Consider the following 13,786-nt stretch of genomic DNA (forward strand, 5'->3'; position numbering starts at 1 on the left):
CTTACATAGAAAAAAGCGCTAAACAAGAACAGGAGCAGAGTGATCGAACGTTGAAAACGCAGTCGCTGTCAGTATAGCTGGCTGTTCGCTTCCGACGAATTACTATGCAAATATATGTACGGGAATGAATTCTCTTCGTCTATGAGACACATTGGCCACAATTGTACTGCTATAGTAGTACACATTTCTGATCAATCAATGACATTGAAAAAAGAAGAAAAGAACGAGTTGATGACACACGACACGTGCTTTGTCATAAGCTTTTTGCGTCACTGATATTTCCTCTGTCTATTTGTATTGTGAAATGGTGAGAAGTAACATCATTACTACTTTGAATCAATGACAAAATCAATGCCGAATCCCTCTTTTTTCGTATGTATTCTTTTCATTTCAGAAACTCCGCCAAGAAATGCTCCACTGACATAAAGAGTCAAAAGATTGTGTGAACAGACAGTTCATAAGAGGCGGAACCATGCACAGAGCAAGCTTGAAGAGCTCTTCGGTTAAGGAATGATTCCGCCTTTGAAGAATAAAGGCAATGTTCAGGTGAATCCACAGTAAATAGAGATCAGGACGAGTATCATAGCGAAACTACTTTTCACAACTCTAGAAATCAGTTGGTTCAAAAACATTAGAGTGACAGGTTTACCCAACAACGCAACTCTTTACACTCGCACATATGAATGAATAATCAATAAGTGTAACGTGGATAGATGAAGAACATAGCGGAAGAAGCAACTTTTTACACCTGTACGAGTGGTCACCTTTCGCACATTCATATCATCACTCACTCATGAAAAGAGATGCTTCGTCGAATAAATTGATCAATCTGAGACTCGTGACCTTTTTTCTCGATCTGTAAGTGGCATTTTTGGTTTAACTGTGGAAGTTGTGAAATCCTGACTCGTATCTGTTACTCGAGGAGAATCTGACATCGAATATTTCTCCGAACAGTGCTCCTGACTGGCCAAAGCTTAGTCAACTCGTGAGTCATCCTGTGAACTTCAACAAATCATTGACTAGAGCAGGACCCGTAAGTGACAACGAAAATTCGCACTTCTCTTTTCCGTTTTTTTTTTCGGTCACAGTAACAGCAAAATGCGAATGGCACTAAAGTGCAATTCTATTAGGTAAGAAAAGAAAACATCAAATCTTGCAAGGACTCGATATGGCGACATGGATTCAATTTAAAAACCTAACCAATACTATTGAGTTCTTGTTGGAAATGTGCAGTAAATGTCAGATGGTTAGATTGGAAGAATGTCTAATTTAAGTCCTTTCGGGTATGCTGACCACTGGCCCCGAAAATACAGATATGACAGAAATTCGATCGGAATTGTGTGCCTCTGTTGGCGAGTGAAGAACCTAGGAACTTCCGGAAGGTACTATAAGTGTAAACTTCCAGCATCGCACAAATAAAACCACAAAATTAAACAAATAAAGTAATAGCAATGCTGCGTTAGCCTTCCCGCCAGAAGCAAGTCATCATTAGCAGCACTACAATTACTGATGTTTGCAGTGAACGGTTCAAAACTGTGCTTCCTTACGTAACTACTTACGCTACATTGCACCATAAATCAGAATGTTGTGACCGGATTGTACAAGACTGGCTGGGATGCACATAGCATCTGGAGCGATTAATGGAAGACAAACTTTCCCAGAAAGAAGTCAAAAAGGAACGAAAGAACAGAAGCAGTATCTAAGTAACGGAAAAGGTAAAGGGAACGAAACGAGAAGCAAAAATTGTGGGAAACAAATTTCACGCATTCGAGTCCGAGCGGGAAAACGTTATGTTGCTACCTGTTAAAGGAGAAGTAAGGGTAGCAGCGAGGAATCGGGCGACATTCCAAGCTAGCACCGCGCTGGACATCAACGTAAATGCGAGGCAGAGACCGTGCGCTTGATTAAAGCAATGCTTTTCAAACTAGTTACTGTTACCATAACGCTATCGCTTCCACTTTCTACATGTGACTGAATGATTCGGAAACTAAAACTGGTATGTAGTGGTTACACAGAACAGCGTAACAATGCTCACATACAGCTATGAGAATATAACGGTGGAGTGGTCAGCTACACGGGGGTTCGGCGTCACTGTTTAGCTCAAGAGTTCATGGAGAACTCAGAAGATTCTGGTACGTCGCTAATTTCTGGATGGGGAAAAATCTCTTAAGAAAAGCGAGTCTTCCTACCTGGCCTCAATGCATACCACGTATTATTGTTAAATGTGCAGTTTAAGATTAACTAAATGTTAAAGTGATTATTTCAGAACATTCAATTCGGTGCACCTTCGCAGAAAGGTCAAAACCACATGAAGCACGGTGCAGTTGCGTACGCGGCTTCTCACGAGGCGGTGCGGTGGAGCGTTAGGGGCGTTAGAACCCTTGCTGCCACCACCATCGCTGCAGTTTCCGACGGTCCACCTCGGTCCAATTACTGCTGCCTCCCCGCGCCGTTTCGAGCGGGGAACGCAGATCTGCGGTGCTTCATGTGGTTTTGAACCGACTATATGCAACGTAGTTTGCAGAACGTTAAAAACTCTAGAAATTAAGAAATTAGATGGGTCAGGAGCACGAGACTGACCAGTCTACCCAACCAAGCTACTCTAGAATTATACAGTAGAATTGAAGGGTTGACCGATAATGTGTAGCGAGGATTAATAATGAGTAATAGAACACGGAGTTTACGCGCTTTCACAGAGCTAATACCCTGGTAGCAAAGACGCGCCTCCCTGAAGAGAATGGTGTCTCTGGTGCTTCTGAGGTCGTTGACTTCTGTTTTTGCAGGAGTTCTTCCCTTTTGTTATACTTCTAAAGTACATCATGAACCATATCTGTCAGCGGAAGGAACACAGTATCGAGAAATCCCCAAACACTGCATTTAATCATGTTCTTAAACAGGCTCTCTATATGAGACGATATGACGCAATGAAGTGGAGAAGTAATTTACTTCGAAAATAGTGGAAAGATACGAAGTACAAGTTGTCGATGCATAGCTTCTACGAAAAAGGAGGAGGCGACATCGATTATTGTGCCTCGAAGCAAACGAGGAAAAAACATGCAGATTCAACTCGGACAGGTATTTCTGGCTGGTTTCAAGTCTTCCAACGCCGCACCATACTCCTAGATGGCAATAGTTCGTGAATCAACAAAAGTCTAGTTGTTAATCCGATGGGACCAAAATTAGATAAATTACTGTTCACAATACTGAAGGAGCTGCGCTTCCGAATAGGATTTGAGAGCGAGTTAGGCATTCCGTCGATGTTTTGTTGAATAAATATGTAAGCAATAAATTTATAATACCCATTTCTTCGTTGTTGTTATTTCCCCTGAATGTTATTTATAGCTGTGTCGAATTGAACTGTGAGTGTTATCCCCAATTTTCGCACGTGTGTTCGCGACGCGAGTGCAATTACGGTAGAGGAGAGACGGGCAGGTCGAGCAGAGAAAGTGAGTGCGTCGCGTTCCGATGTGTCGCAGAGATGAACACGGGCGAGTGTGAATTTTGTACGCCCGACTTCTGCAGGCAAACTGAACCGTGCGTAAGCCGGCAAAATACGGATGAAGTGGAGAGAACTTCTACTTTTCGAAGTTAAACACGGTATTCTATCCACTGAATGGACAGCTCTACATCACAGCCACCCATTCAATTTGACTTTGCATAGATAAAGGCGCAGCCAGCCATAGCTTAAAGGAAAAGCAGCTACAAATCCAACATTCGTCAGAACAGACGATGATTTTTTTAGGTGTATTGTGTATCTTTCTATATTTGCCCTTTTATTAATTCCTCTATATTATTTCAACTCATTTTTGGCTGGGCAATTAGTTATTCATCCACTTTCTTTGATCCAAAAAGCAAAACCAGAGGTATTTCTGCGTCTTGGAAAAGTCCAGAATCGTGCGGCAAGAACATGCTCATGAATCAAAGCGATTTATTGGGATGTGAGCATGCTGCTATTAATTCCTGATTAATTGAAGCCAAATCACGTTAGGAGACAGACATAGTTGTGTAAAAACAAAAAAAAAGATGTATGGTGCACCTCAAAGCATCGTCTTTGGTCCTATCATTTCTCCATGTGACTGTGTGCTACTCATTTCTTTTTCTCTATCAGAAGTAATTAACAGGAAATGTCTTGGACCAATGGGAAGGGGAGTTTATGTGAAGAATTTTCGAAAATTTTGGAAAATTTAACGAATACTGATGCGAGTCCCTTTCATTTTTCATTGTGGTAGGTTCATGTACAGAAGTAACTGATATCCTATGTTGTGGACTTTGTTGTTATTTGATTAAGCTTTCCCCCCACCCCCTCTAATAATTACAGCACGAACAATCGAACGAAGAACACTGCAGAACTAATTTGAAAAAAAAGAACGATAAAATGCCTAATAACTGTCAATCAATCGTTCAGTTAATCCAAGAAATATTCCTCAATTATTGAAAATGAGAATTCCTGAAAAGAGAATCGCTAAGATGAGATAATTTACGCGGAGCACTCGCAGCGGAGCCGGTGCACTAATTCGCAAGGAATTGCTGCGCCGATGATCGACGCATATCACTCGGACAGCAGTTTCAAGCGCAAATATTGACGAAATCGGACGGGTTCACAAAAGCAAACTTTAGGAAAAAACTTGGCACGCTCGATCGTTCAAAAGCGCATCGAAGTGCGACGGGAAAAACCAGCGACAAGATTTCGTATTGGAGCCGAAAACTCGCATCACATATCACACAGCACGACAGCTGAGCGGGGTTCACATCAAAAAATGTCGTGTCCGCTTGCAATAATGACCACCTAACAAACTTTGCGGTGTCAAACGTGGCAGTCATTTTTTTCCGACTCCTTGCGAGATGTAACTCCTCACATCACATAGCATTTTTTCGGAGGAGAAATGCTAGCGGACGGGTCAACATTTCTAGAAAATCGCATACCCATCAAGCGATAACACGGACGAACGACGAGTTTTTAACTAGTAACTGCGGTGCCATACGGGTAAAATTACTAGCAATTTTAGAAGAATAGAGGTTAAAGTGCGATTGAACAAACTTCGAATTCCGAATTGAAGTCAAACGCGAATACACGTTTGACTTCAATTCGGAACTGTATGATGCCTTACTGAATGACTTGCAGACGAGCGCCGATGTGTCAAGTCAGGATTGGGTGGCACTAGGGTGGTTTCGATCCATTGATCGTGCACGCACGGCTGGATCTCTCACCGACTGCGTATGTGTAAATGCAACGCTACGCCAGACGAATTCTCATAGAAGATGACTTTTCCCTCACCTCTCGTTTAATTTTACTCTTAAACGGTCAAACACAAACAGTAATCCCATACCTACAGTTGTAGTTCTGAGACGCATTTTTACGGTAATTACTGTGGGTGTGCACAGATAATCTATAAATAGAAGTACATTTGTCAAAGTCACCTGAAGACCATAAGAAAATTGCACTTAGAGGTAACATTACAACGTCTGAAGATCTCTTTTTAACAACTTTTCGAATGGACTCCGTGTGAATTCAACTACCGCTGTATTTCAGAGAAGAGATTCTCTTTTCCTCACTCATTCAGAACGAGTTAATTGCTTTGATGAATAAAAATGAATGGCAAAAACAAACAACAAAAAATAATTGCTCTGTAGTTGCTTTTAGTGAAGTGGAAACCGAAAATGGAGTGTAGAGACATCTTCTTATTCAAAATCTCTTTAAACCTTCCACTAAGCCAGAACCAAAGTGAAACTTATCTGGATTAATGGCCATGAAAATCGAATCTTCACTCATTACACTCGGGTATTTTAAATGAAATTTCTGTTCAAATTCTTCTCGGTGCTACTATGATAATGCAGAAAAAATTGGATTGCATCGATGGAGAAGAACTCGCTCCATACAAACCTTCATGAGAAAAATAACTCCACTCTGTGGTAGAATTAGAGAGAGAATGGAAGAGCGAAAAACTAAAGAAAATCTCCAAGGTCCATTTAATCAGATATGCACATCCCAGATATCAAAGAGGAGGAACAAGTATCCCCTTTATAGACTCTACATCGCCATTAAATAACTTCAGCTTATCCACTTAACAAGGACTCAGTCAGAGAATTCGGCTACTTTCAGCCGTATTCACGCATAAAGAAAGCTATCGCAGGATGGATGAGAAGCAGAAAACTGAGAAGAACCCAGAAGAATGTTACATTCGTCTTACTTTCTTCTAACCGGTTCCATCTTTGCGGTGTTGCGCTCAAAGTCTTCTCAACGATATCTCAGAAGAAAGCCAAAGTCCAGCTGAGGCCTCTTTAAGGTGGAATTCTTTGGGAAGCGGTGTTCTTCACTACATAAGTGCTGTTTCACTAGAGCATGTTATATCATTGCGTAAGCTCCAAAAAAATGTCCCACTCTTCAAACTACAAGAATCTCATTTCTACAAAAATAGGAGTACTTCTGAGATTTGAGAATTTCAGAGAGATGATGTGATTATCAGCATTAGAGCCTGAAGGCTATTGCTTAGTCCAACTAATTAGAAGTAAATATAAAAGTAAATGCTAAAGAGGCAGACATCCACGATGGATGTGGCAGGATCTTCATCGCAGTTCTCCCAAAAGTGTCTTAGCAGATATTCCAAAAATCAGTTAATGTTGACAGGAAAGAGGAGGTCATATAAGGTCAGCTACAACACTGAGAGGAGTTTAGGAAGCATAGGGAACCACGTGAACTATCTTCTGCTCAATATTCGAGGACAGGAACGCCATCGCAGTTATTTGCTAATGGTATAACAAACTAGTGGTGTTAGTGGAGATTATCACTTGCGCAAATCCGGTTGGTTTGAGGGAGAGGGGAATTTCTTCGGCAAAACGTACAGAGACTCTTGGAAATCAAGTCAACAACAATGAAGACAGACAAGGGACATTATTCGATATGACCGCAATCATGGTGCAGTGTAAACGGTAGTGAATGGCAGTTCAGAGGAAGGATGGCGAAGGCGAAGAAGAAGGGGATGGGGACGGGGACCGGGGAGACAGGTGGCGGCAACGGAGGACGATGTGAACTAGTGAAGCGTCTGTCCGAACTGGTTGCTGCACATTAGGGAAACAATGAAGCGAGCGGCGACGGTGGCTCGTGAAACGTCCACATCAACAGCATGACTGATGGATGGGATTCGTCGGTGATAGTAGCGTTTCTAGCGTCCACAACACGGCAGCGATCTCATCGATTCCATGTCCTTCCTCATCTAGTTGTCTGCAATACAGTTAAAAAAGGGAGTTTTTCCCATCTGTTCTCCTGCACGGTATCACAGCAACCACTATAACACAGTATAATTGAAATATATGGCATAGTTTGAAATTTAAAAGAAAAGCCAGCAGAAAACTACCGGCAAGTCTTTTTCAGTTTGGGACAGCGCCATCCTCGTCTCCGCTCACAAAAAGTCAAGGCAACTTCGAGAAAAGAAGACGTATGAAAAGGAATTACTTTCAAATATACTGCAGTAAGATACTTCAATACACGCTGGCACTAAGAGGTAATCATAGCGTTGTCGATAACAGAAGCACTAATTACAACTAAAATATTATAGGAACAAATAATAGTAATATTGATATTAATATTGTTTAAAGGTAATAGGAAGGTGATAATTGTTTTTTACATCTAGGCTCAATTAAGATTCGTGACCAGAACTGTTGAGAACTGGAAGAGAGCATTTCCCTCGCGAACCTATGCAAAGCAAGGAACTGTATATCACCTCCAAATGATCCAATTCTCTAAGAAGGTTCAAGAAAGAGTGCTGCGAGCTACGGAGCCTAAGCCTTGCAAGCACCTGCTTGAGAGGGTTTCTTTTTTTCTTCAATTTAAAAGAGTACAAAGAACAACAATGTTTGAGCTTCCTAGAAGGAAATTAAAGAAATGCCTGTTGTGCCTTTCTCAGCTTGGAACTTGTGAACCGACGAGATTATCCATAGGAGCAGAAGTTAGCGAGATAGGCATTCCCTTCTCTGGGAATGCTCAAAGGAGGTCAAATGTATAGCAAAGTAGTCGCGCTATCACTGCGAAACTTCTCAGAAAATCAGATGACGATGCTCTGAAAGAAATGTAGAATCCGGTTCCTCCAGGTAGACTCAGAAGGTGAGCACGTAACTGCACTTAACAAGGTGGTTTTCATTTTAAGTGTTCAAATAGTGTTTGGATGGACTGGTTCAAGGTGGAAATTACAGAAAGGGTTTCAAAACATTCGTTGATAACACAAACGTCTCTTTGGAAGTGAAGAACAATTTTGCGATTTTGAAACCACAAATTCAAGTTGGTTATTGATGAAAGAACGAGATGGAAAAGGTACGGTAGCGACCATTTATGCAACTCAGAAGTTGAGCGGACGTGAGGGGCGCTTCGGTGAGGAAAGGCAAGGGAAGAGTGTCTGTAAAGCAAGGGGAGTGCGTGCGTTGCGCTGGACGCGTCGCAGTCCTACAGGTTAAAATTTCGAAGAGTATATACCAGCAGTTCCTCAGTGTTTTTGCTCTACTTTTTCACTTAGTGTGAGTTTTATACACTTTTCTCTGGTCAGAAGTTCGAAGGTAAAAAGAAAAACACCTGAGTTGCTTTAAATTTTAGTTGAGCTGGCAATTAGACGAAAGTAGCAACAAATGAATAACAAGAGTTATTTCCCTTGAAATGAGGAGATCATAATTCACATAATGAATATTCCTTATTACTTCCTTTTCTTTCTAAAATCCGCAATTTTCTAATCGTGCAGATTCTCAAGCATTGCTCCACTAAAAACACAGCAATCAAAGTCACTTTACTATTTAGTATTACATGGTCCCATCGAACAGCTTTTGGGACAACTCTCACCATGTTTTTTTGTTTTTGACCGATTCCACCCTCTGCACTTCGGAATGTCTACGACCTATACTAAATTCACCGCTGAAAACTTCCAAATGATGGAACATCTGCAGTTTCCTAGAAAAAACAATTGATATGAGAGAGTCTGGCATTTCCAACAGGTGCACAGCACTGAGCACATGCAAATTCACTGCAGACGAATGTATACGGTAAAAGGAGGCACAAGTTGATAAAGAAGCAACAGTAAGCCTAAGAAAGGAGGCGATAGGAGTTATTAGAAAACGTAGCGATTCTATAAATGAGGAGCAGCTGATGGTCGAAATTCAACTGGTTGCGACGAAGAGTGCACCGTGTATTCCGCCCACACGAGCAGATCATCTGACCGTGACAAAATGAGAAACGATTTTCGGCAAGGAGACGCGATTGCTTTTTTAATGATCGATCTTGATAAAGGTAGTTTATTGGTTCTCCCGCGAATAGGTCGTCGTAAAAATTCGGTGCTTATTCTAGCTATATGGAATATTCACAACTCATAAAATGGGGAAGCGGATATATGGCGTAGCTATGCAGAAAGCTAGAGAAACCACAGTGAAGAGAAAGCCTGCAGCCTGTCTCAGAAACCATGATTTGCCCTGATGCGGCGGCTCTGTGCGTCTGTATTGGGGGCCACCGCGTAAAATATCCACATTCTCAGCAACAGCATAAAGATCATTCCACAAATCATCGAAGATCGCGTTTTTCTTTTCCTTTTTATTTTCGATATTAGGCTCTTTCCAGTAATGCGTATGGTTCAATTCCCGTATTTTTAAGACCTGTAGATCAGAGGCAACAAGAGCACCTGAAGAACCAGTTCACCTGACGAGACAACTCTTTACGCACATGGAACTGACTACTACGGATTAGTGGAGAAATTACCTGATAAAACAAGTAAGTCTTCACACCTGTATCAGTACTGAAATCCACTTCACGTAAATTCACCTCGTAAGTCCTACTTCTTTGAAGAGTTGCTTTTGTGGACTAACTGATCCCTCCAGTGCTTCTATTTCAACTCTTTTTAGACCCGTAGTTTGTGTCTTCGTTTTTACTGGAGAGAACCCAATCTCGAAAACCTCAGGGAACACTGCCTTCGAGATTTGGATCACACAAGGTAAGGAATGATTGTAGCTTCTTCGTTCTCCCGAATTCATGGAGACAAACGGACAAGGTTTCTTTGTTTTGGTCTGAATCCATTCTTTCCAGTAGAGAAGAAAAAAGCTGTACGACTTCTCGTCAGACCCCAGAGATATGAAACCAATGGTTCTGACGCCAGAAACGCGATTCGTGTTCACCCGTTCATTCTCCTTCTTATTGGATAGCATTAAAAAAAACTAGATGTGTATAGATAAATAATAGTACGATAATCGGATTTGTTCAGGAAGGAGGAGAGGGAGAAGGAAAAGGAGGTTCCTTCGTGTAAAAAAGCCAGGGTCCTGCCGACACAGCAAACCGTTGAGCCAACTCCATATGACGGCGGCTGCAGACACAACTGGTTAAAAACGACATGAAACTCGGCGAAGTTGCGTGAGCGGCAGCGCTCGAAGCGTCGCAGTGCAGCTGACGACTGGGATCAAGGTGGAGTCATCGCGAACGGCAGCGATGAGTGGTGCTAGCGAGGGCGCCCTCCATCCTGGTCGCTACGTTCCACCGCATCGAACGCCGCCGCTTACGCGATTGAGCCGAGCTTCACATCATTTTAAGCCGACTATACTAACTTGGAGGGTAAATATACCAAGTCCACCGAAAGAAGGTTGCGACAGGTTGAGAGAAGGTTGTAGCAAATCCCGAAATTTCATGTTTCTCAGCAGTGGTCTCATTGCTTGTTCGGGAATTCAGCGACGAAATTACAAGAAGGGTACAACTGTATGGATAGGAGTTACTACGGTGTGCGCTAAAGCTGCTGAGGTTACGGCCCTAATACATAAGCATTGATCTTAGAGAATACATGACATGTGGACTAAAGTTACTGAGATGCAGTGTGAATAGACCTCCCGCCAGGACTCATAGCGCCACAGCAATTAATCTGAACGAATGACGAGTGAAGGTAAACCAGAAGATGTCTGAGAGGATACAGATTGTTACAAGAACGCCGAGTACAACATTGCAGACGATGTTCTTCAGTTCACTTGAGGAAAAAGCAGTGAGTAAAGGTACATTGTGAAGAATCGTTGGAATCTTCTCAGCGATACGTCTTAAAGGCTTCACCCCACGAATCTGAGGTGGTGCAGACTTCAGGTGGAGTATTCGTATACGGGATGGGAGACTACGGAGAGGGGGGTGATTCCGTCCATTTCTTCCTAATTGCCGTAAAAAACGGCCCGGAAGATACGGCTTCATTCGTTTTGGCGCACCATTTTGTACAAGAGGTTCGATTGGAGCGCGCCAGTCTTGTGCGGCGCCGCATCTTCCGGGCCGTTTTTTACGGCAATTAGGAAGAAATGGACGGAATCACCCCCCTCTCCGTAGTCTCCTATCCCGTATACGAATACTCCACCTGAAATCTGCACCACCTCAGATTCGTGGTGTGATGCCTTTAAATCAAAAGGGCAAATTCTGTGTTTTTTCTATTTTCTTTTTTAGGAACAAAATGGATACCCCTATGAATTTCAAGGGAAAACAATTCAGCTAGAAATTAATAAGAGTCTCCTAGAAAAAAAAACAGAGTAGAATTATAAGTTCAGGCGGATTACAGCGTGAAGAAGATCAAAGGTCTTAGGTGGATACGACAAGAAAATAGGAGTATGTACACAAACAACAGCTGAAGATCAGCACAGTGGGAAAGTCTAACGCAGCGTATTCGGTGAGATTTATTCCTCTTTAAAGTGGAGGTATGGATGTAGCACTCGTCTAAACACAAGACCATACGCCAAGGAACAGGGTGGACGAGCTGAGGAGACCTGTGCGGCGGCGTACATTTGCCCCAAGCAGCGTCTGTCGATGTTAATGATTTAAGATTCAGACGTGGTGCCGCAACTGGTTTTGGGATGCTGTTTAGTCGACTCGAAACGATCCACTCAGTTTTTCGAAGTCATTCCAATGTTGAATCATCAGTGACATTCTACCACAACCATTTCATCACTTTTACATGCTTTCATAAACCACAGAAACAGTAGAAATTTCTGGACTTCGACGAAAAATAGATGAGCAGGACATTTACTTGGAAGAGTCCAATTACGGATCTTAGATAGAGGGGTTGGATGGAGATTCATGGATCCGATGAGGAAAGAAATTGAAGTTACAGCTCTTCCGAGATTGTGTTGCTTTTAATTTAAAAAAATAGAAAAAGCGAAAGAAAACAATGCTTAAGCACAGTGATTGAAGAGATTGAGAATAAGAAAGAATCAACATAATCCAATATCCTGCAACTATTAGTATTATTGTATTAAGTAATATTGTTATTAGGCTGCCGTTACCGAAACTCATCCGCTGTACTTATTTCTTCAGTAATTTTGCAATTAAGATTTGGGTTTCTGCTAGGATTATCAGAAAAAGAGAAACGCTGCATATTTTCGCAAATCTCTAAGATCAACTAGTGAGAGTTTGCTGACATTTCAGGGTGCGAAAAAAATGACTTGGGCTGAACAAATAAAAAAATGTGGAGAAAAACAGCATGATAAGACACCTTTCGGGTATTGTAAACAATATGAACTATTTTTAACAGTTTCAAATCCTCACAAAATCTAAAATAGTCTCTATAAAACCAAAGAATTTGAAGTTCAAACGCTAATTTTTTGACATCCTTATTATCAGGTAATGTATTTAACTAGCAAAAAGAAACCTATTTTACAGAATAATTGCAACAAAAATGATATTTTTTGGAACAGAAATTTTCAAAAAAAAGTAGGGGAAGCGCCAAGAAAAAATATTAAAAAGTGGAGATAATACAGAAAAAGAGAAAAATGTTTTCATCACATTATAAACGAGAACAATTAATGCATTCTTTTTGTAAATAACTAAACCTTTCCAAGATTTAAGAACTCCAGAAAAGTAGAACGCTCTGAAGCTACAATTCTCTATCAGCTACGATTGTATGAAAAGAAATTGAAAAAGTGAAAGAAAAAAAAGCGAATTTCTTTCTTGTTGGAGCTAACTCTATACCCTCTGCCGAACCGATCGTGAAGAATTCCATTCCAATTTAAAAAAAAAAACCATCGGCGACAAGAGAATTTCTTAAAATGCGCAAAAAGTGGAGCGACTTTTGATAAATGAAGTCCCGTGATAATGTCTCACTTCAGCGAACGAAATCAGTTAGATCTCATCAATGGGATAAGATGCTAACGATACCTGTTCGATTTCCGCCTGGGAAGTGATGGTGGTGGTGCAAGTGGCAACGGTGGTGGACTTCGCAATGACATAACACTCTCCAACGAAGCGCTTCGCTTCATGTTGGTCAGAGCTAGTTAGTCCTTAGTCCTGTAAGCAGACGAACGAAGACGTTAGTTGATTTAGGCGTTGCGAGAAGGTGAAAACACCAAGCGAAGACAAACACACATACGAAGTAAGTTAAGAGCGATGCCGGACACGGACACACAGAAACAACACGTCGTTCTGTTGTATGAGTCACAACCTTATCAGTTTTTCTTCCAGCACATCTTATTCATAAGAGTTGACGCTGTCGCCGAAGAGGTAAGTTCAGATTGCGGTCGCAGAGGCACACGCTTTGTCTGAGAGTTCGCAGTGGTGTCACCGATTGCACTGAGTGCGGGCATATTTGAAAACGATGTTCGATAATACGATTAGAAATCGATTTTGAGGTAAACACAATTGAAGTTTCGAATGGAATGATGGGAATCCGGTGGTGCCTTTATTGTAACTTATTCCACGATGAACAAAAACACTTGCAAAGCATTAAAAACTTTTTTCTTTCTATGACCAAGTCTACGGAACTTGTGCCATACTTCTTGTCGTGAGAAAGTTTCCTCTGACTCTTGAAGATGT

The 13,786-nt window shown here is 41.5% G+C and overlaps 1 protein-coding gene across 4 annotated transcripts in view; it reads right to left on the bottom strand.

Annotated features, from left to right (window-relative positions):
• RB195_006482 (uncharacterized protein) overlaps window positions 1-13,233 on the bottom strand; it is a gene marked incomplete at both ends in the record, with an annotated part of 61,609 nt that extends 48,376 nt beyond the window's left edge. For all 4 annotated transcript variants that reach the window (XM_064179592.1, XM_064179590.1, XM_064179591.1 and 1 more), the window contains one exon: window positions 13,133-13,233. In XM_064179592.1, the coding sequence (XP_064036531.1) occupies window positions 13,133-13,233 (101 nt within the window). The remainder of the gene's footprint in view (window positions 1-13,132) is intronic.
• Between the last annotated feature and the right edge of the window lie 553 nt (window positions 13,234-13,786).

This window comes from Necator americanus, chromosome I (genome assembly GCF_031761385.1).
Source record: "Necator americanus strain Aroian chromosome I, whole genome shotgun sequence".
Taxonomy (NCBI): Eukaryota; Metazoa; Nematoda; class Chromadorea; order Rhabditida; family Ancylostomatidae; genus Necator; species Necator americanus.